The 24021-nt window shown below is 50.3% G+C and overlaps 7 protein-coding genes across 7 annotated transcripts; 3 read left to right on the top strand and 4 right to left on the bottom strand.

The window, feature by feature from the left end:
- Positions 1-128: 128 nt before the first annotated feature.
- Positions 129-2513, bottom strand: vps27 (ESCRT-0 subunit protein VPS27; the record flags this gene model as incomplete). Its single annotated transcript, XM_056677169.1, has 5 exons — positions 129-988; positions 1043-1814; positions 1874-2155; positions 2219-2351; positions 2446-2513. 5 exons carry the CDS (start codon positions 2511-2513, stop codon positions 129-131), a joined length of 2115 nt encoding a protein of 704 aa, XP_056532169.1.
- A 490-nt stretch (positions 2514-3003) lies between these two features.
- On the top strand, positions 3004-6242 carry N7500_006024 (putative ubiquitin C-terminal hydrolase; the record flags this gene model as incomplete). The annotated part of the gene is made up of 2 exons (XM_056677168.1): positions 3004-3147; positions 3204-6242. 2 exons carry the CDS (start codon positions 3004-3006, stop codon positions 6240-6242), a joined length of 3183 nt encoding a protein of 1060 aa, XP_056532168.1.
- A 776-nt stretch (positions 6243-7018) lies between these two features.
- N7500_006023 (cytochrome b5-like heme/steroid binding domain-containing protein) lies at positions 7019-7790 on the top strand (the record flags this gene model as incomplete). The annotated part of the gene is made up of 3 exons (XM_056677167.1): positions 7019-7137; positions 7332-7464; positions 7623-7790. The coding sequence occupies 3 exons, from the start codon at positions 7019-7021 to the stop codon at positions 7788-7790; spliced, it is 420 nt and encodes a 139-aa protein (XP_056532167.1).
- A 787-nt stretch (positions 7791-8577) lies between these two features.
- Positions 8578-12639, bottom strand: N7500_006022 (putative RNA binding effector protein Scp160; the record flags this gene model as incomplete). Its single annotated transcript, XM_056677166.1, has 5 exons — positions 8578-8907; positions 8961-9553; positions 9607-11881; positions 11940-12187; positions 12243-12639. The coding sequence occupies 5 exons, from the start codon at positions 12637-12639 to the stop codon at positions 8578-8580; spliced, it is 3843 nt and encodes a 1280-aa protein (XP_056532166.1).
- A 1978-nt stretch (positions 12640-14617) lies between these two features.
- Positions 14618-15717, bottom strand: N7500_006021 (Glycoside hydrolase family 43; the record flags this gene model as incomplete). The annotated part of the gene is made up of 3 exons (XM_056677165.1): positions 14618-14863; positions 14916-15386; positions 15457-15717. The coding sequence occupies 3 exons, from the start codon at positions 15715-15717 to the stop codon at positions 14618-14620; spliced, it is 978 nt and encodes a 325-aa protein (XP_056532165.1).
- Positions 15718-17606: 1889 nt separating this feature from the next.
- On the bottom strand, positions 17607-18883 carry N7500_006020 (uncharacterized protein; the record flags this gene model as incomplete). The annotated part of the gene is made up of 2 exons (XM_056677164.1): positions 17607-18424; positions 18490-18883. The coding sequence occupies 2 exons, from the start codon at positions 18881-18883 to the stop codon at positions 17607-17609; spliced, it is 1212 nt and encodes a 403-aa protein (XP_056532164.1).
- A 2417-nt stretch (positions 18884-21300) lies between these two features.
- pakA (mitogen-activated protein kinase kinase kinase kinase STE20) lies at positions 21301-23941 on the top strand (the record flags this gene model as incomplete). The annotated part of the gene is made up of 5 exons (XM_056677163.1): positions 21301-21957; positions 22044-23222; positions 23287-23386; positions 23436-23770; positions 23837-23941. The coding sequence occupies 5 exons, from the start codon at positions 21301-21303 to the stop codon at positions 23939-23941; spliced, it is 2376 nt and encodes a 791-aa protein (XP_056532163.1).
- Positions 23942-24021: the final 80 nt, after the last annotated feature.

The following is a 24021-nucleotide window of genomic DNA, read 5'->3' as shown; positions in this document are numbered from 1 at the left end:
TTCATTCACCCGCTTCAAGCTATAAACACATTCAATCTGCTAAAGGTCTTCAGGTATCATCGGACGGAGAAAAACACACAAACACACAAAGACAGAACCATAAATAACGCCCAAAAAATGCGATTAAGTTATAGCTCAATCAGGTTTTCCTCCACTGGTCGGGCTGGTTGCTGATAAGGCGGCTGCGAAGTCTCCTGTGCATAGGGCCCCGGTTGTCCAGCATTAATTGAGGGGTGGGCGGACGGCACGGTGTTAGGGGGTTGTTGAGGCTGAGCCTCTGACTGGTAATAGTAAGACTGAGAAGGACCTGTTGTATGCTGATGAAGTGCTGGCGCAGTGGGCGGCACAGAATAGCCCGGTGATTGCACGTAACCAGCAGATGCATGTTGCTCGGGTACAGGAGTAGGACCGCTGGGAGGCGCACTGGCTTGATATTGGGAGTCCCGGCGCATAATGGGTGACGGCTGGTATGCGGGTTCTGCGCCGGGCGACTTGACTGAGTCTGGGTTGTGGGAACCTGCATAATATTGAGCCGGAGCACTTGGTGCTGGGGTATTGGTATAGTTATTGGGAATGGCGTTGCTAGGTGAAGGTGATCCAAGGGTCGGATAGGTATTTCCACCCCAATTTTGACCATAAGACTCATTTGTGGGAGCTCCATGTTGGGGTTGTGATGGGTAGGCAGAATTCTGGACAGCGCTGGGTGGACCTTGGAACCCGTTGCCGTTTACCTGTTGCGGTGCATACATGCTAGCAGGTAGGCGAGAGCTTTCCATTTGGTTTCCATAATAGAAGTTTTCGGCTCCGCTTTGGGCGTCGGGGGCGTGAGTAGGGAACCCTGACTGAAGATTTGGATAGTGTGCCGCCCCGGGAACAGCTCCATGACCAAGGTTATGTTGCGAATAGGCAATGGTCAGACGCTCTTCTAGCATCCGATCGTAGTAACGTACGACCGTCGAGAGCTTGGCATGAAGATCCAATAATGTATCTGTGGCGATTAGTTTCCAGTTCGATACATGGGAATGGAGACAGCTAAACTCACCGTGCTTACTCATGGTCTCTCCATAGCTTCGAGCCAGCTTTGGTCGAAGCGCACCGATACTCTCATATAGCTCCTGGATCTGCGGCTCTCTCAGAATTGTGCCCGGCGGCTGATGCTGGAGCCGATCTACCAGTGTAGAGAAAAGATGAATATTCTCAGTTTCCACAGGGGTTAGTTCGTATGGATTTTTAGGCAATGGAGTGGGAGTGCTAGATGTATCGCGCAAGATAGAACTTGGAGCAGGCACATTCTTCAATGCGGCCGCATGGTTTTGCTTGTGCTGTTCCATGTCCCGCAGGGATGCTTCAATCGCGGCCTTGAGATCTGCATCTTCCTCGTCCACATTGTCCGTCGCAGGAGCGGTTTTGGGGGGTTCTGGAGCATTGCCTGTCTGCGGGACGAATCCAGAAGAAACTTTGCCCTCGGCTTCATCGAGGCTCATTTGCAACGCTCGACGCAAATCCTCATCGAATCCTGTATCCGCCTTTCCAGCACGAGGTTCCATTGTGTTAGATTTGCTGATCGAATTGTTTTTGAACGCAAATCGATCCGAAATTCCTGGTGGCGCAAATGACTTGGAGGTCAATTTGGCATAACATCCATCATCTACTCTGACTGGCTGGAGAATTCCAAGATGCGGCAAAGGAATGGTCTTGCTTGAACACTGAGCATCGAAAACGTTGCCGCAGTTACGGCAGTGGTGTTTGCGATTCATAAAACTGAACGCAGTCCGGCATCGCATACAAACTTCAGAGTCGATCCACTCTGGAGGCTGAGACAAATTCGCAAGTTAGCTTCTGCTTCGGAGCGGTGGGTTCGAGACACACTCACTGCGCTACTCTCCAGCATACTGCCGCTCATTTCTGTCTTTGGGGGGAATCGGTATCCTTCGCTCTGCAATTTACGATATGTCTCTCCCAAATACGTCAAATCCATACGGCCCTGTGCAGCCATAGCCCAGTTCTGAATAAGTTCCAATATCTTCCCCTGCACCTCAGCATTAAGGGGTGCACCTTCAGATTTCAGCAATGAGACAAGGTTATCCATGAATTCCCGGGACGCGATTTCGGCCAGGAAATGTGTGCCTCCGTTTTTGACACACGTATCCGTTAACTGGAGGGGCGGGCTTATCAGCGCTTGTTCCAAGCCTATCGTCAACGGGGAGCAATTTTTCACCTTTAAAGTCGCCAGCTGAATGTTGGGATTCCTATTCTCGAGTCGTCGTTTCAAAGACCTCATTCCATCCTTAGGCTGAACGCTCTTTGATCGAACCATATCTGATATTTCTAGGTTAAGAGCAATGTCTTCCCTGGTAGTAAGTTAGTCATATGACCATTCAATTTAGGACAACCGGTAGCCCTGGGGCATATAGACATGACAACAAGATGGTCCTCAAAACTTACAAAGAGGAAGCTGTCGCCCGCTCGATTTGCTCATCGAGCGGCGAGGTTGAAGAAAACCAGCCTGCCATAGTGAAGGCAAAACACCCGATGCGCGTTTAATACTGAGCGGCACACAGATCAAAGTAGTGTTGCAGAGAGCCAAGACACGTCAATGCAGCAAATATGAAGATCAGGCTGGTAAGTTGGAGGAGGAGCTTCTAGGCACCTCAATAGTGACTAAGCCCCTGGCGTCATAGGCTGGGGGCGGTGAAGTACTGTCATCTGATTACCCCAGAGGCATCCCGCATTACGTTCCTGGATCTGTCCTCTTTATGTTGTACTCTAGTCTGTCTTTCGTTATTCGTGTTTGTTATTTGAACTTGACTCATTTCTAGGCGGATTGGTTACGCCGGTGGCTTGCTCTATCCTTCCCTCCACCTCTATCTTGGACATAACCATGTGCTAAGTCCGCTTGTCGCTGCCTGGATCTACCATGTCCTCCGATGCGGCGACTTTGCCATCTCCCCCAATATACCACCGTGGAAGGGCAGGCGGCGGCCTTGCTCGGTGGACGACGACATGATTTCTAGCGGACATGTAAACAGACAAGATCTGTACCCAAAGGGCAAGGCCCCTCCCATCCCACCGCGGCGACCTCGGTACCCCAATATAAAAGACCTGCAAGACCAGGCTGCTGCGTTAAATGTTGATGACACTACGCCGGTATGTGTAAGATTTGCTGAAGTTGTATGAATCATTCCTATTAACGGGGATCATAGCTTAGTATACTCTTGCCAACGGCTGCCGATGCAATCGAAAGGGCCAGGAACCTCGCAGATGACAACTACAACGATAAAGCCTACGTCCAGTATCTTCGCGCCTCTGAGATTACTATAAATCTTATTCCTCACCATCCAGACTATCGAACCGTCAGCCAACGTCCTGATTGGTATAAGGAGTTCGCCGGTCTAGTGAAAGCGGTGCGGTCCAAGCAAGGCACTATGGATGCGATCAAGCAGGACATTATTGAGGATAATTTGGTCAGCGGTATGCAACCAACAGGTGTCTTTACATCCAGATCCCCAGAACAGACCTCCGTCACACCACGAGGCCGTGAGAATCGAGAGTCTGGAACACACTTAGCTAGAATGCCAAGTCCGACTCAGTTTCAAAGAATGCCCGACAAAGAGGCGCATTCTCAAAGATTCTCCAGTCCTCCAGACGATCTTCTTGCGCAGCGTTTTGCCAAACTCAAGGCTTCTCCGCCTTCCAACCAGTATGTGCCGGGAGCAAGTACTGCTGGGCCGGGAAGCCCAATTGTAGGATCTGCAGGGCAGACCCCACTTCATTCGTCAAACGTACCGCTTGGAACATACAGCCCCCCACCGTCAAGACGTCCATTAGGACCTCGTGGCATGGGTCCTTCATCTAGTGTGCCGACAATTCCACCGAAGGTTCCGCTTAACACATCGTTACCACGTGCCCCGGACCCAGCCTATAGCCCTGTCTTCACTGTGCCATCAAAGCCCACATCAAACCCACCGAGGAGCTCAACAGAAAGCACACGTTCAGGCAATCTAAGATACTCGCAATTCAGCAATTCACCACGTGTCAGTCCAACCCGAGGAGGGTTTGATGACAACCCGTATAGATCTCTGACGCCAAATGGTTTGGATTCGGCGCGAGAGACACGAAGCAACTCACCCGACTTGCCGTACAGCACAACTATAACTGCGCAGAGCCTTCTTGAAAATCTGCGGAAGTTCAATGTGCTCCTGATTGATGTCCGGGCCCGAGCCCAGTATGATAACGGTCACGTGTATGCAAAATCTATCATTTGCATAGAACCCGTGGTTTTGAAAGAGAACGTGTCGGCAGAAGAGCTAGAGGAGCGACTCGTTCATTCACCGGAGCATGAGCAGGCCTTGTTTGAGAAACGGAACGAGTACGATCTGGTGGTTTACTATGATCAAAACGCCAATTCAGTCAGTTATCTTGCTGGATCTCCGGTGGGGACATCAGCACCTCATTTGAGAGCTCTCTATGATACTCTTTACGAGTTCAATGCATACAAGCCGTTGAAGGCCGGACGGCCTCCAGCTCTCTTGCTTGGTGGATTGGATGCCTGGATCGATCTTTTAGGGCAACAATCCCTTGCGACATCCTCAACCGCTGCTGTCATGAGTTCTCTGCAGACTAGAAAGCCTATGCCTAGACCCGGCCGACCTCTCGGCAGAGTTCCTACCATGGCTAGTGCAAATTCGAGCCTTGAAATTAGGAAGAGACGGCTGCGCGAGTTCACTCCTTTGAACTCGAAAGAGTTGTCCGAGTGGATGGAGAAATCTAAAGTCGAGGAGATTGACACGAGCACCTATGCTGAGGAAGACACATTGACGGAGGAACCCGAGGAGACTAAACCAGAGCCACCAAGTCCATTTATCGACTCATATGAGGCATTCTTGCGTCGTTTCCCTGAACCGCACGATGTCCGACAGTCTATGACACAGACGAACTACCGTCCTCCATCTACCGCCTCCCCGAACTATGCTGCACACATCTCAGTGGCCCCCTCTCGGCCACCCCCTGCTGTGCCCCGTCCCAGCTATAGCGGCGTCTCCGATGGACGGCACATCCAACCACATTTACAACGCCAGAATTCGGCGAATCAGACAGCCCTGTACACTCCAAGCTCCCGCTTAGATCGCCTCAAACTCCCGCGAACTGGCTTGACCAATTTTGGTGTGACCTGCTATATGAATTCCACCATCCAATGTCTCAGCGCAACGATTTCACTGAGTAGGTTCTTCATCGACAACCGATTTCGTCATTATGTACAAAAGAATTGGAAGGGGTCTCAGGGCGTCATGCCAGGACTTTATGCGAATCTGACCAGGTCGTTATGGAAGAACGATGTCGAGGTCATCATGCCTACCTCATTCCGGAATTTTTGTGGACGTTTGAATCGAGAATGGGCCATCGACCGACAGCAAGATGCCAAAGAATTCTTTGATTTTGTGGTAGATTGCCTCCACGAGGATCTCAATATCAACTGGCAGCGAACGCCGCTTCGACCTTTGACCTTTTCGGAGGAGATGCAACGAGAGCGCATGCCAATGACCAAAGTTTCCCGAATTGAATGGGACCGGTACTGTCACCGAGAGGAGTCTTTTATCTCGTCGTTATTCGCGGGCCAACATGCCAGTCGACTGCGCTGCACGACCTGCCGACAAACATCTACGACCTATGAGGCCTTCTACAGCATCAGTGTTGAAATCCCACCAACAGGTACGGGTGATATTTATCAGTGCCTCCGTAGCTACTGCCAGGAGGAGATGCTGAGCGGCGATGAGGTCTGGAAGTGCCCACATTGCAAATGCAAGCGAATGGCAACTAAGCAGATCATCATCACCCGCGCGCCCCAGATTCTCGTTGTTCACTTCAAGCGCTTTTCCGCATCTAAGACCCAAAGTGCACGAAAGATCCACACCCCAATCGAATTCCCGCTTCACGGTCTACAGATGGACGACTTCGTGATTGCTCACCCTCCCCCTCCCCCTCCGGAGCCCGGTGTCCCACCTGCCACCGGTGCCACGGTCCCACCCTTCACTTACGATGCCTTTGCAGTGCTGCGGCATATTGGGTCTTCGATGGGCAGTGGACATTACATCTCACTAGTCTGCGATGCGGAGCGGCAGTGTTGGCGAAAATTCGATGATGAGCGGGCCACGGACTTCAATCCGCGAGATCTCCGGGCGCGAGACCGGTTACAGAATGAGCAGGCGTACATCGTGTTTTATGAGCGAGTTCCAGCGAAATGAGCGTTTTGATTTGTAGTCATGATCACGTTTAGATAGAGGTATATTATTATACACATGAATATTTCATACACAACCTCCCCTACGGAGTACGTGCTTACACATTGGAGAGCGGAAAGCGGAAGGCGGAAGGACACCGACAGCGGTACCCGAGAATTGGATCCCCGAGGTTATAGTTAATCAGGCAGTGTAGTCAGGCAGTTGTGTTTATATCTTCTATATACCATGCTGTTATCTATTCTGACATATCTACGGAGTACTCCGTACAGCATAGTTATATTTTGCAGATTTAGAGATTGTATAAAAGGCCAGATTTCATACCTAATAAGCAACCCCCTGATTCGTCAGGACTATCTAGTACAACATACTGTACCCTAGAGGTATGAGATTCCAATTAGATACGTTACAACATGAGATAGAATGTAATATAACATCCAATGAGAAATTCCCCTTTTCTCTCCCCTTATAAGCCCCGGGTGTGATTCACGGCATCAAAGTCCCTGGGTACCTGGCCCCACATACACGAGACCGCCCAGCCGCACGTACCAGCAACATGTTGGGGGTTCTTTTTCTTTTTTGATATCTTTCTCTCTCTCTTTCTCCCGCTTTCTCTGCTATTTCTCAAGCTTTTTGGATTCATCTCCCTAGATCCCGTAAGTTGTCGTACCTCTCCAAACATTTCCCGTTTTCTCCTATCGCCAGCTCCACACATCCCCCCTCTTCATTGCCCAGTCTCGACAGAAACCTAACACCGGACCATTTAGATACCTCAATTCACCATGTCTGCAACCAAGGAACTCACCCTGCAGGAGGTCTCCGAGCACTCCACCAAGAAAGATCTCTACCTGATCCTCAACGACAAGATCTACGACTGCACCGATTTCGCCAAGGAGCACCCGTATGTTGTCTCCATATCTACCCACTGCCACCAATTTTAGCCCCAAACACCCCGAAGCAAGACAACAAGCGAGATTAGACGAGGAAAGCAAAGAAAGAAAAAAAGCAGCCAACTCGACGTTTTATCTTCACTCGTTTCGCATCGCTTTAACCCACTCCAGATTGCTAGAACCAACCGGCTAACCAATTTAACAGCGGTGGCGAGGAAGTCCTCCTTGATCTCGCCGGTCAAGACTGCACTGAAGCCTTCGACGATGTCGGCCACAGTGATGAGGCGCGCGCGATCCTCGACGACCCAAAGATGTTCATCGGCACAGTGAAGCGCATGGTACGCAACCCAAACAAACCCCCAACCTCCTTGGAAACACTTCTCCCCACACTATCCCATGTGCCTCCCTTCTACCCTCGGCCTCCCCTTTAACCCCACGCAATCACATGCCCCAACCCGCATTCACGATCCGTGTCAAAACTAACTTGAACAAATAGCCCGGTGACCCCGTGCCTAAGTCCAAGGCTCCCTCCTCCTCCGACTCTTCGTCTTCTTCCTCCACCGCCGGCTTCGGCGTCGGCCTCTACGCTGTCATCCTCATCGGTGGCGCGATTGCCTACGGCGCATACAACTACCTCCAGGCCCAGCAGGCTCAGCAGCAGTAAGCTGGTCCAGGGTGTTTTGAACTTAGACGATTGAGTGTGAGAGAACTAGTAAGCGGTTATGGTCAGAATGCAGATCTGAGATTGAAAGACCTGTCATACGGGAGTCGCTATGGCTAAAAGAGCAAAGAGAGCGTGTGTTTTTTTTTCGAGTTTCGGGCCTTACGAGTATTCAGCTCTGTTTTTTATTACCCTTTTATCTATTCATATCGACATAACTTGGATTAATCTTTCGGAATGGAAATGACAATTAGCGATAAGCCAATCTGGGCCGGATTTCTTTACTCCTTTGGGTTGTTCCCCATCAATATCTCCACTTTCTTGCTAATAGCGCAGGCATGAGAGGATATCAGGTCCGAGCTTAGTTCCACAGCCTTCGATCCTGTTCTTGCAAATAGGTACGGAGTACGGAGTACAGAGTACGTACTATATAGAGATTAGAATATCTAATCCACGAGTCAAATTACCTATGGAATCCCACCTATCAGAATCAACCCAGTCCATTCCACATAGACAAGTTGAATCCGGTCTGCGAAAGAACAAGATATAGTAAAATGAGAAGCGTCAAAGGCGAAAGATCAAGGGAAAAAAAAAATCTTTTTAAAATCCAATATTCATGAAATAGATACCAAAAAAATAAAGATGAAAACAAGAATTGAAGTAAAAAGCCAAAAGAAAAGAACTAAAATGATACTGTTCCCGCTCGCTCGAAGTTAAAGCAGAGAAGGGGTGGTGTAAGAGTTGTTGTCTAGATCAAATCAAAACCACAGTCGCAATAATGAATAACTACCTACCGCGCAGCACCGTGAAGGCCATTGTGCACGGCCTCGAGGATCATCTCCTTGGCCTCTTCCAGGCCGCTGGGGCTACCCCGGATCTCAATCGCTTCGCCAAGAGCCTGGTCCTTGGGCACATTGATACGGCAGCCTGTCTTCTTGCGGATGGCGTTGATCTGGCTGCCACCCTGGCCGACAACGAAACGGTAAGTTTTGGGATCCGGCAGAATCAGATATCCCGTAGTGGACTGATGGATCGCGGAAGCGAGAGCCTTCTCGACGACCGACCGGGCCTTGGCCACGTTCTCCGGTGTGCCGCTGAGAACCCAGGGGAAGGGGGAGAGCTTTCCTTAGCATTGTTGTCGACGACAGTCCAGGAGTGTGCGTCGGCGGTGACGTTGGGATCATCAATGATCAGAGGCATGTCGGTGCCTTCAGGTGTGGCGCGAGTGTCTTCGGCGGCGGAGGGGGCAGGGACAGGCAGGGGCTGGCCGGCGTGGTCCACGGTGACCTGATAGTCGTTGCGCAGGCGGCGGAAGATGTGGCCATTGTCCGCGAGGAAGTAGTGCAGGTGGCTAGGGATCTCGATGGTCTCCGTGTGCTGCTCCTTCAACATGGACTTGACGTGCTCCTTGGCGCTTTGGACGGCGTTGCTAGGGCCCTTAAGCTTCACATCGGTACGGCCAGAGCCTTGCTTAGGAATATCAAGGGTGACGTTGAACTTGGACTCGATGCCACGGCGAGTGTCACCTCCACGGCCAATAAGCATGCGGTGCTGGGCGGTGGGAACATCGATGATTTCAGTGACCTGGTCTTGGCGCTCCTTGACGAACTCTTCGATCGCGGCGATGATGCTATCCACGATCTTGCCGTTGCCCTCGAGGCGGATGGTCGATTCGGTGCTTTCAGGACGGGGGAAACGGACCATCCTGGCGGCACTGCCATCAGTAGGGCCACCGGCCTCGGTGACAATTTTGCGGATGCTGGCACCTATATTCAGTCAGTAATCGAAAATAAGGATATAACTTTACATGATAACATACCACCTCCACCGATCAAAGCCTTGTGATACTTCTTGTCAACCTCAATGGTCTTGGTCACAGTGGCATCGAACTCGCTGGCCCGCTGCTGCAAGATCTTCTTGGCCTCGGCAACTTGCTGCTTAGTACCCTTGACCCGAATCTCCACACGACCCGATGCATCCGGCGCATCGTTGGCGTTAGGGACATCAATCTGGGCACCGGTATCAGCGCGAAGCTTGTCCATCTCGCGGCCGCGCTGGCCGATCAGGGATGCGACCTGGCTCTGGGCCACAGAAATGGCGGCGGAATGACCGTGCTCAATGACATATTGCAGCAAGCTGAGGATCTCGTCGCGAGCGGCGTCGGCACCCTTGCTGGGGCCTTTGACAAGGACCTCATCGGGAGCCTGCTGAGCACGCTGGGGACGAGCACCACCAGCATCACTGCCGGTTTCCGTGGAGTCATCATTGGCAACAATTGCGCGGGGGAATTGGACACGGACAGAGTAACGATCCTGAAGACGGTTGACCTGATTTCCACGCTGGCCAATCAGCTCACGGTGGTATTGGGCGGGGACCTTGAGAATATGAGTAGTCTCATCTTCCAACTTCTTGCCCATGTTGATAATGCGCATGCGGGTGGCATCTGCCTTGGCCTTGGGCCCCTTGACCTCGACCTTGCCGTTCTCCACCTTGATATCGACATCGAACTCCTCACGGAGCTTGTTGATGTTCTCACCACGCTTGCCAATCAGGAAGTTGGCGTACTTCTGGGGGAAGTCAAAGCTAGTGGTGTAACCACGCTCCAGGTCGTCCTTCTCCTGCTCCACAACGAAAGCCTCCACCTTGGCGGCAAGTTCAGCCACCAGGGCTGAGGGACCACGGAGAGAAACCTCACATTGAGAACCCTGGGCGTCACCGACAATGGCACGCACAGGGATGCTATCCTCGCCCTTGGCCGCCTGCTCGCGCGTGATGAATTTACGCGCCTTCTCCTGGTACTTGGCAGGAACGGAAACCGTCTTGGCAACAATGTCAAGCTGGTCTCCGAGAGTGCTGAGGAGGTAATCCTGAGCCTCTTGCAGACCCTTCTCGAAGGCTGCAACATCCGCGGGGGAGGGGCGCTGTCTAGGGACCTCGAAACGGGAAGCAGTTGCGGACGGGCCTTCATAAACAAGAACAACCTCGGGGCAGTTGATGTCATCAGGCACCATTAAGTGCACCCCATAATCACCCTGAAGGGTGTTTGCGCTTCGATCACGCAGGTACTGGTGGAAGTAAGGGTCCACAGGGACGTGGCGGAGTCTAGAAGGTGGTAGAGCTTGGACTAGGTTCATGATATCGGAACGGGCGCGGATGGTGTTCTTGCCGTCACGGGAGTACACCTCCCAAGTGATGGGCCCACCAACACTAGGAGGAAGGGCAATGTGCGCATCGTATGTCGATTCAAGTTCCTTGATGACCTGACGGCGACGTAAGTACTGCGAGAGAGCACTTGCGTGGGCGTGGGGACCGGCGGGAGCAGCGGGATGCTGGCGGGACAGATCAATGCTAGCCATCTGCATGCTTGTCGCAAGATCCATAGCGTGTTCAATACCAGCCTCGATCTGGTCAAGGGGACCAGTGATGGTGAGGAACTCACTCTCATCGGAGGAAGGGGGCAGGACAATGGCACATCCAGTTTGTGCAACGAACTGGTGCAGGGCATCGGCCTCATTGCCCAAAATGAACTGGTGTTGGCCACGGTTGATTGCCAGCTGGCGCAGAGTAAGCTGCTGGTGCAATTGCGCAGCCAAGCGCTCAATCTCAGCCCGAGCCTCCTGTGCGGCAGCCCGTTCTCCGGAGATCAAAATGTGCTTATCAGGCACAGCCACGAATTGAACCTGGCCAGGGTTGGCTTCCTGCGGAGGAGGCTGGCTCGTCCAAGTATCATAGCGGGGAACATTAATGTGCGCTTTTGTGCGCTCTTCAATGGCCCGCACGTTGGCATCGTGTGCACCTGCAATGAAGGGGAAGAACTCAGGAGGAACAGTCTTCAATCGGAAGCTCATGTTTGAGCCGCGCTCCTTGACAATGGCCTCGATCTCACGGCGGGCCATCTCCGCAGCCACGGCATCTCCCTCAATCAAAATGTCAATGGTATCATCATCGTCATCATCGGCACCAGCAGCGTTGCTATCGGCGCGGGGGACCTGAACACGGGCACCAGTGCGGGTCTGGATATCCTGCACAACGGTACCTTGACGGCCAATGATGTGAGCGCGCGCAGATGTGGGAATCGGAACACGGACAGATTGCTATTAAGACGAATCAGTTAGCCTGAGTACTCGTTTTACAGAGGTTCAATCCACATACCTTAGATCCAACCTGCTGAGCCACTTCGCGGAGAGCCTGGCGCACTGCATCTACGGAGCCCTTTCCTTCGAAAATGATTGAGCCACCGGGGCCACCGCGCATGTCGACATTCGCCTTTGATCTGCGAGAGATATCCCGGAGGACATCACGAAGAGGCTTCTTCATCTGTCCACGGGGTTGCATCTGGGAGGGAGCTAGGCGGAGCTGCTCCATGTGCTTTCCGGGGAGAGCCATGATACGAGGAATTTCTGTTTCTCTGTCAAAATTTGTCCAGTCTGGGAAGCTTCAAAGTAGTCCACGCACCCATTGACTTCGCGGGCGAACCATTGGCGACAGCAGCGGTCGCGGAAGGTTTCTTCGCACCCCATGTAGCAGCTGCGGGGGCAGCAGGCTTCGGGCCACTGCCCAAAGCTGGGAACAATTCTTCGGATTGAACATCGAATGCCGGGGCCTTTTTGGTGGCGGGCTTGGGGGTGGGCGCCGGGGAAGCGGTTTGCGCGGGGGTGGTAGGCTCGGGGGTATCAGCGTCAACCAGGAGGGGCTGATCTGGCTGTGTCACGGTCGGAGGGGGGTGCTTGAGGTCTTCCTCGTCCACGGTCTCCTCCACAGTGGGCTTGTGCAACTCGTCGCGGGCGTGCTGCTGTTCCAACATAGCAGCGAGGGATCCGCCGTTGGCAGAGATGGATGCTTCGGAAGCCATTACGAATAATGAAGGTCGATAAGATAAATCGGGGTTGGAGACAAGGTTGGTAAATGGGCTATGCACAGGATCCTGCAATCACGACAGGCCCGGGTCAGTATGCAATAACAACCGATCAAGTTAGATCAGGACAGATCACCTAAACCTCGGGTGGAATCAATGGCATGGCAAGAATTTTGGAAGAACTCACAAGTGAAAGTATATCCTTCCTCTTTTAGAATTGAGTGGGATATATAGATTTTCTTGGGGTTCAGGAGAATGCCGAGGATGCTCAGGAAAATGCAATAGCGATTTGGACTGACAAAGCACCGAGAATCAAGAAAAGAAGGATACAGGGGCTCAAAGAGAGGAGCCACCTGAAGAGAAAGTGAGAAGCGAGGTGGGAGAGAGGAAGAGAGGTGAGAGGTAAGAGAAAAAGGTCGAGAACCCCGGACAATCCAGAGAGTACAGAAAAGGCCAGCTCTGAGTCTCCGGGGAAGTTTTCTCCGAGTCCGTCCTCTACAACTTGCGCTTTTTGACCCTTTTTGACTCTTTTTCTTCTTGATTATTTTCTTTCTGGAACTGATCTGAATTGATAATAATTGAACTTGAACTTGTCCAGTCTGAAATGCGTAATAATTGCTGCTGTAATAGCTGTGTTTGCCTTTGGGGGAGATGTGTTGTAACACAACCCCTAGCAATCAAGCAGAAAACTTGTGTGAATTTCAGAATGAATTCACTTCTGTTATCTCTGCCAGTATCTATTTTATATCTTCAATTGGATTTCGCACGTGGCCACAGTGCGGCAAGTGGCCAATTGATGATGCACGTCACTGTGGCTCCAGAGTCTACGGAGATATTTTAGGGCACATTTCCAATAACCGTCAACTTCATATATAGGCGTATATTGTCCAAATACATACATGATCTACTTTGCCGTAAAGCTTAAGTGGGATTCTGGCTGCCGAGGTATTCAATATCCATTTATCTAATCTGGTTGGGTTTAGGACCTGCACCATGTACTGGGTGAGATATGGATATTTGCGGTACTACATGGATAGGATACACATGTTTGGTACCATTTCATGTCACGATTCCTGTCCAGACGACCTTAGTTGCTGGTGTCAGCACGGGCTCAGCTTATCGGTCGATATGAATCATGCTTTGGATCTTCACAAAATATATATATATCTCGACTATCGCCTCTCAAACTCACGAACCATCCCCCGTAACCGTCAAGGTCATTACTGTCTATTTGAACGCACTCCCAGCCCAACCATGTTCATCCCCATTGGCCAAGGTCCGACGAGTGATCTAGTCGCCCCTGGTTTTGGCAGATGCCCTCACTCTAAGCTTTACATGCCAGAACCAGCTCGTATAGCCCACATGGAGAATTATAATGGAGAACCATCTTCTTGGCCAATCTTCAGAAAGGGAACCCTCATTAGCTAAAAGATGAATGTTTGAAACAATTCTTCTGGTTGATCATGTATGCGGGCCTTGCAACATTCTGGTGCGGTTTTGCGGGTTGGACGGTGGACACAATGGAGACGTTGTTGAAGCGCTTGCCGACATGATTAAGAGGATTGGCTTCGGCAAATATAACAGGTTTGCGTTTATCTTGTACTTGGTGCCCTCAATGTTTTGGAGTATACGAGGAATTAAAGAGAGCGGCATGATGTTTATGGCCGGTCATACGAATGGGATGTCTGATTTATTGAATCCCACGAAACGGGATCATACTGGAGCAAAAATTTGCAGAGATCAACTGATCGATCGGTCTCAAATTATTATGATTCAACATATTATGTATATGATCAAGACTTGCCAGACACAAAACGAAGCGCATCATGACATACATCAAGATGGCATGGGTATCGATAAATGAGTGCAATACCTCCACCTCCAAAAGTACAGGAGCCCAATCATTGACAATAGAAACAAAAGCAAATAGAACATATGTATCAGCCTCGCGGGCCAGCCATGATCATTATGTGCATTAAGTGGCCTTCACGAAAGGCCAGCCGTCCTTCCAACCGAGGACGTTCCACGCGTACCTGTAGTTCGCGTTGTCGGAGACCGTGGTGCTCTCTTTGATGGCGAGTGGATAGTAGTGGTAGTACATGACTACGCCGAGATCCTTGTCATGGACAACACCAGGGCCGCCGGGTCCAAAGACCTGTCCATGGCTGGAGAGGAGCATAGTGCCGCCGGTTTCCTTGCAAGACTTTCCATCGGCATCAACCTGTAAGAGAAGTATTAGCATTTGGAGTGAGCGAGGATATTGGAAAGCATACAAAATCACCAAGACCGGTCTTGGATCGGCAAACACGGATGTGGTACTCGGCACCCTTCGCCGGGAATGTCTTTGTGTATTTGCCCGCAATACCAGCAGAGTAGAGGAGATAGTAGTAATCGCCGTGCTTGAACTCGTACGAGCCCTCCTCGCGGTGGTTAAGGGTAGCGTTCCAGGAAATTTGGTAAGGAGTTGCGCCGCCGACTTTCAAGGGAGTTTCCATCTGGACCTGGTAGATATCGCCCCAGAAGGAGCCAAAGTTCATGTAGTTCTTGTTACCGATACCAATCCAGGCGGGATCAATACGATTGTAGTTGTCGTTTGCAGGGAGACCAACGCTGCCGTGATCTGTCCAGGTACCGGGTTCCATATTCTTGGATGTTGCGACCCCAATCTGTGAGTTCTGGGTGCCGATCTTTGACAGGACGTAGTACATATAGTACTGGTCGCTCTGGAAGTGGACATCAGGGGCCTATCAGACGAATTGTGTTAGTTATTTGAAACTTGATATGATTTTCTAAGCATCTTCGGGCGTTTCTTACCCAGATATTCGTCTTGTCCACGCCATCCAGGGGAATCTTGGACCCATCTGGCAAGGCTGAGCCAATGTCCGTCCATGGACCCTTCACCGATGGCGAGCTATGAGTTCTGACACCGGTGCCCGTTGAAAAGCGGAAGTACTTCCCATCAGACACACGCTGGATCATAGCAGGGTCATGGGCCCAGCAGTCGCCTGTGCAAGGGCCCCGGTTGGGGTAGGCACTAGCGAGCGCAGTGAATAAAAGCGGTATGAGACCAAACATGATGTATAGACAAAAAGAGAGGAGATATAGAGGATTGGGATGTAGTAAATTAAAAATAAGAAAGAGATTGACATTCTGGGGAGGGATCGCGTCCAATTTATGTTGATTTGCCCTACACCACTCGCAGCTCTTACAAGGTCGGGCATTTAGCATAGAGACAACTCATCCAATCATTGGTCATTAGCCCCTGTATATCGTGTCTGCCCAGGTGGGCGATGTAAGGCGTATGCCAGCAGTGAATCCGGTCTAGCTGGAGTCGGCGTCGAAAGGGATGAGCTCATTCATTCAAGTCCAAGGAGTTCTGCTCCTGTGGAGCCAGAAATCAAAAACAATTTTCTGCATAAAGGGTTACCTTAGTGTGAACATGGAATCCATGTGATGTGTCTTGCCAGGCGCAGTCACCACTAACTTTACCTCATTTGATCTACATCTATGAGCTACACCGACCCTCAGATCCCAAAGGCTATAAACTAAAGCTCTCGGCACCAGTCTCGGCAGCAGGCACATATAACATGCATACATGTGTTGTTCGCTGCAAGTGTCTGTGGTCTCCACATTCTCACCAGCAAGGGAGCGAGCACATACCTGGAACTAGTGAAATCTGTTTCACGACTCCATATCAGGTTTTGGTTTACAATCTTAATTCCCTTCTCTCAATTTATCACGACAAAGAAAACGGGATACATCATACGCCATTAAGTTGCGTGGCTTGATTCTTGTTTACGCCGTGTGGATGATCTGCGGCCATGTGGACCACGGAGGATAGTAGGCCAATCATCCAAGAATCATGTGAGATACAAGTGCAAGTACATTTGAAAGTCAACGAGTGTATAAATCCGTCATTCGATCAACTCTCTTCAAAGTGGAGATGATTCGTATAAATCAGTCCAGGTGGGAAGCCATGCTCAATTTGACCGGAAAACAATGAAAAATACCCGATATACTATGTCATCCTATAGATGGCTAGCATTATTGAGCCTCCTTCAGCCCCGCTTGGGGCCAAATACATTGAGGTGCGTTAGCTTTGATCTCTGTGTGGTTTCTCTCAAGTAATGTCAGTGCCAAGAACGTCTAGTTGGGCTGAGTCTCGGTAGCGATCGGACTTACCGCTATATTGGAGATCCGGGCCAAATCTGGTAGCGATCTGGGGTCGGACTGGGGTCATTTGGGGTGGCTTGTGAGAGCTTTGGTTAGTCTACTTAATCGACGCACTGCCTACTCCGTACAGGGCTGAGGTTTTCTAATAATATCAATATCGGTCATGACGACAAGTAACAGGCGTGGAAGAATTGTTTCTCGTTTCCTACTCCCTGCTCCCTGTCAGATCAGTAGCCCATGCACTTGAGACATAATGATATTAGCAAGCGGGATATCTATGAACATTGTCAGCGTCTTATGTTTACCGAGGTTTAACATACTCTCATGCATTGCAGTCAGGATAATCCGGAAACTGCGTCAGATGTTCACATGTATGTGCCATGACGACATGTCATGTTAATGTGATTTAATATGTACCGGGACGTTATACACATTCAATTCAGGCCAGACTCTATACAATAAATATGCCCTTTGCACCTATTTTATGTCGACATACTACTATAGTATAGATACCCTATACGATGTTGTATATAACTAGCGGCAGAGTAAATTGTGTTCATTTGGACTCTAACAGACACACTCGTTCATATGATATTGCGAGGAACAACTGTGATCCCTCAAGTGCTCAACATGATAGAAAGCCATAGCTGCCTACCCACATATCATCTTTCGTCACCCTTTCCTTAATATTTCTCTGTTCCGCTTTTTTTGCCCCCTCGGTTTTTCTTTCGCTTAAATCCATCCTACGAAATCGTACATGAATGCCACCACTTCCTTAGTTATGGGCAGGTTTAGAGACGATGAGCTGAACTAGGTCCCGGGCCTGGCATGGTAGTCGGGCCTTGGTACTGTGAGTTCCAGCTTTGCTGTAAATCTGACTCCAGCTGATATTGAGAACCAACCAATTGACCCTGTGACATGAAGTAGTTGGGCTGTATTGCTGGAGGTGCTGGAGGTTGCATTGCGGGAGGAATAGGAGGATAGCTCTGTGGCAAAGAGTCATGCATCTGATTTTCTGTAGTCTCAAGGTCTTGCTTGCGCTCGAGAATTTGGCCGACTATTGTCTTCAATTCTTTGACTTCTGTGAGTATGGCTCGAAGCAACTCAGTTTGCTCGCTGCCAGTGACTTTGGGGGTAGAGTCAAATGGGGGGAAACGGGCCGTGTTAAAGGAATGGTAACGAGAGTAGGGCTCTGTAGTTATAAAATTGCGCCTCGGAGCCGAAGAAGCAGTATTGACAGGAGTCGATGGCCAGATTTTGCCGAGATCACTGGCCTTTTTCTCCTCACTAGCCAGCCACAAACGAAAAGAATCGACAACACCATACTTCGGAGTCGGGACCGTCTCCCCGGTTAGAATTTGCCTCCATTTAGGAAGGACTGCATCCAAAACGTCATCTGAGAGATATCGATTACCGTCACTGTCGGTGGCCAATGCAACATTCCAGTAAGGAGATCGGACGGTCCAGGCAACGGAGCCGGTCACGTAAAAGACATCCTGATTCTTCCTCATGGCGGATTTGTCGCCCCGAATCATCACATCCCGCATATCATAGTCAAATTGGAGGGTCCTTTTGGGATCAGCAACAAGATAATCATCCGTACCACCTCCTTGAAATTACCGTGTGTCAGTATTGTATACCGCGGCGCAGAGCGAAAGTGAAAAGGGTCTTTACCGTTTTCTTGCTCACAAAGAGTTTCGAGTGATAGTTCTTGATCCTGCAAAGATTCCAACTTCTGCAACAACCTTTCCTCTGCTTTATCGTCCATGAGGACACGGAGTTTTACCATCCACCTCTGTCTATCAGTCAGAGAGTCAGAGGTTTGGAGGCTCTCAATTTGTTCCAGGATATCAGGCGTGCCGAATGGGAGCAAAAGACGACATAGTAACTCTGGGCTACCTAAGGCAGTCGGCTTATTCTCCTTGACGTAGCTAAACCACCGAGGGAGGCATGCAGCAAGTTCCGTTGCCCGGCAGATTTTGCCTCCGGATAAGACTCGGGACAACAAATAGCTGACTGTGGCGTCCTCACCTGCATTAATAGCAGGAGGCGACTTGGTGTTGACCATGATGCTATGTTTTCCGAAAGGAAAGCACCTGGAGCAACGCGAGGGTTAAAAAAATGCAACCAAGAGAATTAGAGTCAAGACGAACAGGCCAGTAAAAAGAGAAAACCTGCGAGATTTCACAAATAAGAGTGTTCGGTATTGAGAGACGACAGGAGACCTTGGAAGAGACAAAGTGCTTCAAGAGACAACTCGCCGCGCTAGGCGTCGCCGAACGAATTAGGAGAGTCCAGACAAAAAGCGAGTAAGGCTTTAGGATCATGAATTGAATACGCGACGACAAGAGCAGGAAACACGAAGACAAGACCAGGTCTATCACTTATGAAGGGATAGCCTGAGCAGATGAGCTGTCTAGTTAGGCTGTATTCGTGATGCAGAGGGGCTGTGACTTGTAAGAAGGATGGGAGGAGAGCTTGGTGAGGAGGAAGGTGGAGGAGGGTGGTATGGGAGAAGAGTAGTCGAGGTAAACAAAAGAAAAACTGTACACGCTCACAAGCGGTTGCTATGTGAGCAATCCCTATCCCCTGGTCCTTATGGTCATATCTTAGGATAGCCTTTCTCCATCTTGTTAGGTATTACCATGGGCCCAGAATTCTTTCTATCAATTTTACTTGCATGGACATGTGAGATTCGAGAAACAAACCAGGCTCAGAGTAAGTAGCATCTCCCTTAGAGCCACCATCATCGGTCTCTACTGTATTAAAGAAGCCACCATTTTGGCCAGGCTAGAAGGTGATGCCATTAGGCCGACCAAAGCCATCAGCAATATCACGCACATCCTTATTGACAGGATCAAGGAATCAAGGACCAAAGCAGTAAAACTGGTTTAGCAGGTTCGGCGGCTCCAGATTGAAGAGAACTCTCTACCGCTAGGAATAATCTGGATTGGTGAACTAGACAGACCTGGTACTATAGACGGCGATGTCATTGAGATAACTGAACTGACGGCGATTCAAGTTGCTGAGCGGCAGCGAAGATGTATGGAAAGGCCGAGGTGGGTTGGACCAAGGGAGTTTGTCCAGACGAGATTATTGCCGCGGTTGACGCCGCCATTTGCCTCGGACACTCTACGATGTTAGTTGCCCAGGTGTGAGCGGGTGCTCACTCATACCGACTTGATATTTGGATAGTGGACTTGTTGGATGTTGCTGGATATCAAGAGCTTGCCTGTTGACCCGACAGAGACATTTGCGACATGTTCAAATTGGTATAGATTTCGACGAGGTCAGCTTCGATCTGAAGTGGATCAAGTGGTCTTTCTTTCTATTTTCAGCTAAATTCAAGCTCAAAAGAACAAGTGACGTCAAAGATCCACTTGGCATCCAACCTCTGCGATATCAAGTCGAATGTGAGAGAGACGGGCCTGATAATTCAGGCAATAATCCCCGAGTTTCGGCCGACCCCATTATCCCAAATAGTACTTTGGTATAGTGAACATGATAAGGATGTAGATATGCTGTAGGTAAATAACGAGATGTAAATGCTCACAATATAAGTGGCACTAATCTCTGCCAAAGTTGCCATTTGCACACACTAAAAATATCCGGGCTTGACTGGAAGGATATTCAGAGCATGCTCTTGGAATGGAAGTTGGCCAGTCAAAAATGGCTAGAGCCCGGACCTCTGATTTCACCTCGATAATATTGGAACCCAAAGGATGTAAACGCCAAAGTCATGTGCTCTAGACTGATCCGAGTCAAGGAAACGGAGAAACAGAAATCGCGTACACAGATAGTGTTTGGTTGAGTAGCAAACGGGGAGATATTGGAGACCCAACGGCGCATAGGAGGGCTTGTTACAACGTGATTGCCCCGATCCAGGGCCCAATGATCCCAATGATCCCAATGGCCCAAATGCCCAAGATGTGAGTGCTGTCAGACCCATGTTTAACCTTTTTGGGACGTGTTCGGCTAGCTGCCAGGGGCAAAAAAAAAAGGGGAAGAGTCTGTTTGCTTTAAGATGTAGAAAAGTGTATGGAGTATGTCTTAGTATCGTTTATAGTGGATCTCATATAGCCGTTGAGAGATCCCAATATTAAACGGGGTAGAAGAATCCGAGATTATTCTTATAATCTGAAATGGGATATTTTAGATTGATAATTCAAAGTAAAGCTGTAAAATATTTGAAGTCTACATGTAAGATGGATTATACACCTGTTAACCCCCATGAATCCCCCCCGAAACCCCCCCAGCCACCCGACTCCTTTTCTCAAGACTCCACGTGCTAAACTTCCTCTCTTCTCTTTTCTAATCTTCCATTCCATCCATCTTCGAAAACACCTGGGACCCGGTTATTCTCCGCGGCCGTAAATCACCTCAGGTCGCGAACCTGGTTGGCCCAAAAAAAAATACCAAACTGCATCTGACCCCTCCTCGGCCCAATTTCAATCTGTCTCGTGTAGAGACAGAAATCTGCCCACCATGAGTCAGGATAATTTCCCATTGAAATTCCGTCGAGCATCTAGCAAACTTCACAAGGACCCCCCTAGCTTCAGTTCGCGCATTCTTCGGAGTCATCAAAGCACCACATCGTTGAAACGCACCCCCTCCGCTCCCGTCTATCCACGTTCTTCTCCCAGCGGCAGTCGCGAGCATAACCGATCGCGATCCAACGCCCAATTTCCAGGTTCTTCCTCGTCATCCCTGGATCAGAACAGTGGCGGTCCATCGCCTTCCAACGACGAATCAAGTGGCTTCTTCTCTAATTTCACCTCCCGCTCTCGCACCCGCAGTTCCAACCGTTTTTCCTACAACGAGCAGAGCTCGGATGAATTGAACGGCCCTTACGAAACGCGGGGCATGCTCAGTGCATTGGACGAGAACAGTGCCGAGACCGATCCTCATTCCCAGCAAAAGCCCGGACTCCGCTCTCACCACACCAGCCCCGACACCCGCGGACGCCACTCACTTCGTCAGTCAGCTAGCTTCACCACTCTGACGCAACGAATGGATCCCTTCGCTCATCGTGAGACTGAGAGGCCTCCGAATGCCGCTAAACGCTATTCCGACGATGCCAATCCTCCAGCCGCCCCCGAACGAGACAGAGCAAAAAGGCCAGCTTCTCTAGATTTGTGGACAGTATGCTTGGAACCCCCGGTCGCAATATGAAAATTTCAGCACCAGAGAATCCGGTCCATGTCACTCACGTTGGCTACGACAACCAGACCGGACAATTTACCGGTCTTCCTAAAGAATGGCAGAGACTACTACAGGAGAATGGTATCTCGAAGAAGGAGCAGGAAGAGCACCCACAGACTATGATGGATATCATGCGATTCTACGAAAAGAACACTCGTGGCGACAGTGATGACGAAGTTTGGCACAAGTTCGACAATGCGCAAGCTGCTCAAGCCGCACAAGCTACCAGCCCACGAGAACAAACATCGCCACCGGGAAGTCCACGATTTCCGCAGAATCACGAAAGCAGCTTTGAGAATCCGCGATCGCCCCCACCGATTCCTCGCGGGCCTCCGGCAGCGTCGCCTGCCATGTCTCCTCCACTAGGCGGCATGGTGCCTCATCGTGCTCCCCCGAAACCGCCAACCGGAATGACCCCCTCCCGCCCTCCTCCTCAACCCCCGGTCTCAAATTCGCACGGAGCCCCGCAGCGAGCTCCCCAGGAGACCTACGCTCCTACATTTGGCACTCCGACCATCCCCGAATCTGAGCCATTGCCAGCATCGCCCCACCGCAGTCCTCCCAGCTCCCGAAATGGCACCCCTGCACCCAGCGTTCCCAATATTCCGAATGTCATCGCATCCCCAACACAATACCAACGGCAACAGGAGCAGGTCATGGCCGCGGCACAGCAGACTCTGGAAAGGAACCGCACCCAACGCCAGCAAGCGCAGCAGCCCCCGACTATCTCCACATCAACCGCTGCTCCGGCACCGGATCTTTCATCTGGGGTGTCACCCACCACGCGCGCACCACCTGCTGCTAGACCTAGACAGCGTCAGCAGCGACAGAGCAGCATTATGGATATCCGGGCACGCTTGATGGCAATCTGCCACCCTGGCGACCCCACGCAGATCTACTACAATTTCAACAAAATCGGCCAAGGTGCTTCTGGTGGTGTGTACACAGCGTATGAGCATCCTCACAACAACTGTGTTGCCATCAAGCAGATGAACCTCGACTTGCAACCCAAGAAGGATTTGATTATCAACGAGATATTGGTCATGAAAGATAGCAAGCACAAGAACATCGTGAACTTCTTAGAGAGCTTCCTACATGGACTGGATCTTTGGGTTGTGATGGAATACATGGAAGGTGGCAGTTTGACAGACGTGGTTACCTTCAACATTATGAGCGAAGGACAGATTGCAGCTGTTTGCCGAGAGGTGAGTACAAGATAATTGGTCCCGTCTCAAGATCAGGCTATGAGATGCTAACCATTTTGAGTAGACTCTGAGCGGCCTCCAGCATTTGCATTCCAAGGGTGTGATTCATCGAGACATTAAATCCGACAACATTCTGCTGGCAATGGATGGTAACATCAAGCTGAGTGAGTTTGACCTTGTGCTGTGTTGAACTACGCTAACCATTTTTTTCAGCCGATTTCGGTTTCTGTGCTCAAATCAATGACTCGCAGAACAAGCGGAACACCATGGTTGGTACCCCGTACTGGATGGCCCCCGAAGTTGTGACTCGCAAAGAGTATGGCCGCAAAGTCGATATCTGGAGTTTAGGTATTATGGCCATTGAGATGATAGAGGGCGAGCCGCCATACCTGACAGAGTCTCCATTGCGAGCACTCTACCTGATTGCTACGAACGGAACACCCACCATCAAAGATGAACACAATCTATCCCCCGTCTTCCGCGAGTTCCTTTACTTTGCCCTCAAGGTTGACCCAGAGAAGCGGGCCTCGGCTCATGACCTACTGAAGGTAATTGCTAATTGCTCGTTTCCATTTCCCATTACTTGCAGCGGTAACTGACATATTTCCCTTTAGCACCCATTTATGTCTCTCTGCGCACCACTATCGCATCTTGCCCCCTTGGTAAAGGCTGCTCGTCTCAGCCGAGCCCAAGAAAAAGCCCAAAAAGGAGGTGCTTGAAAACGATGCTGATGAATGACCATTTCCCCTCCCCTATGTTTCGGTTTTATTTCGTCGTACTTGATATCTCTTGACGCCTT

The sequence above is a fragment of the Penicillium coprophilum genome, assembly GCF_028826855.1.
Source record: "Penicillium coprophilum strain IBT 35676 chromosome Unknown utg000004l_segment0_segment0, whole genome shotgun sequence".
Classification (NCBI taxonomy): domain Eukaryota; kingdom Fungi; phylum Ascomycota; class Eurotiomycetes; order Eurotiales; family Aspergillaceae; genus Penicillium; species Penicillium coprophilum.
This window is presented reverse-complemented; position numbering and strand designations above follow the sequence as displayed.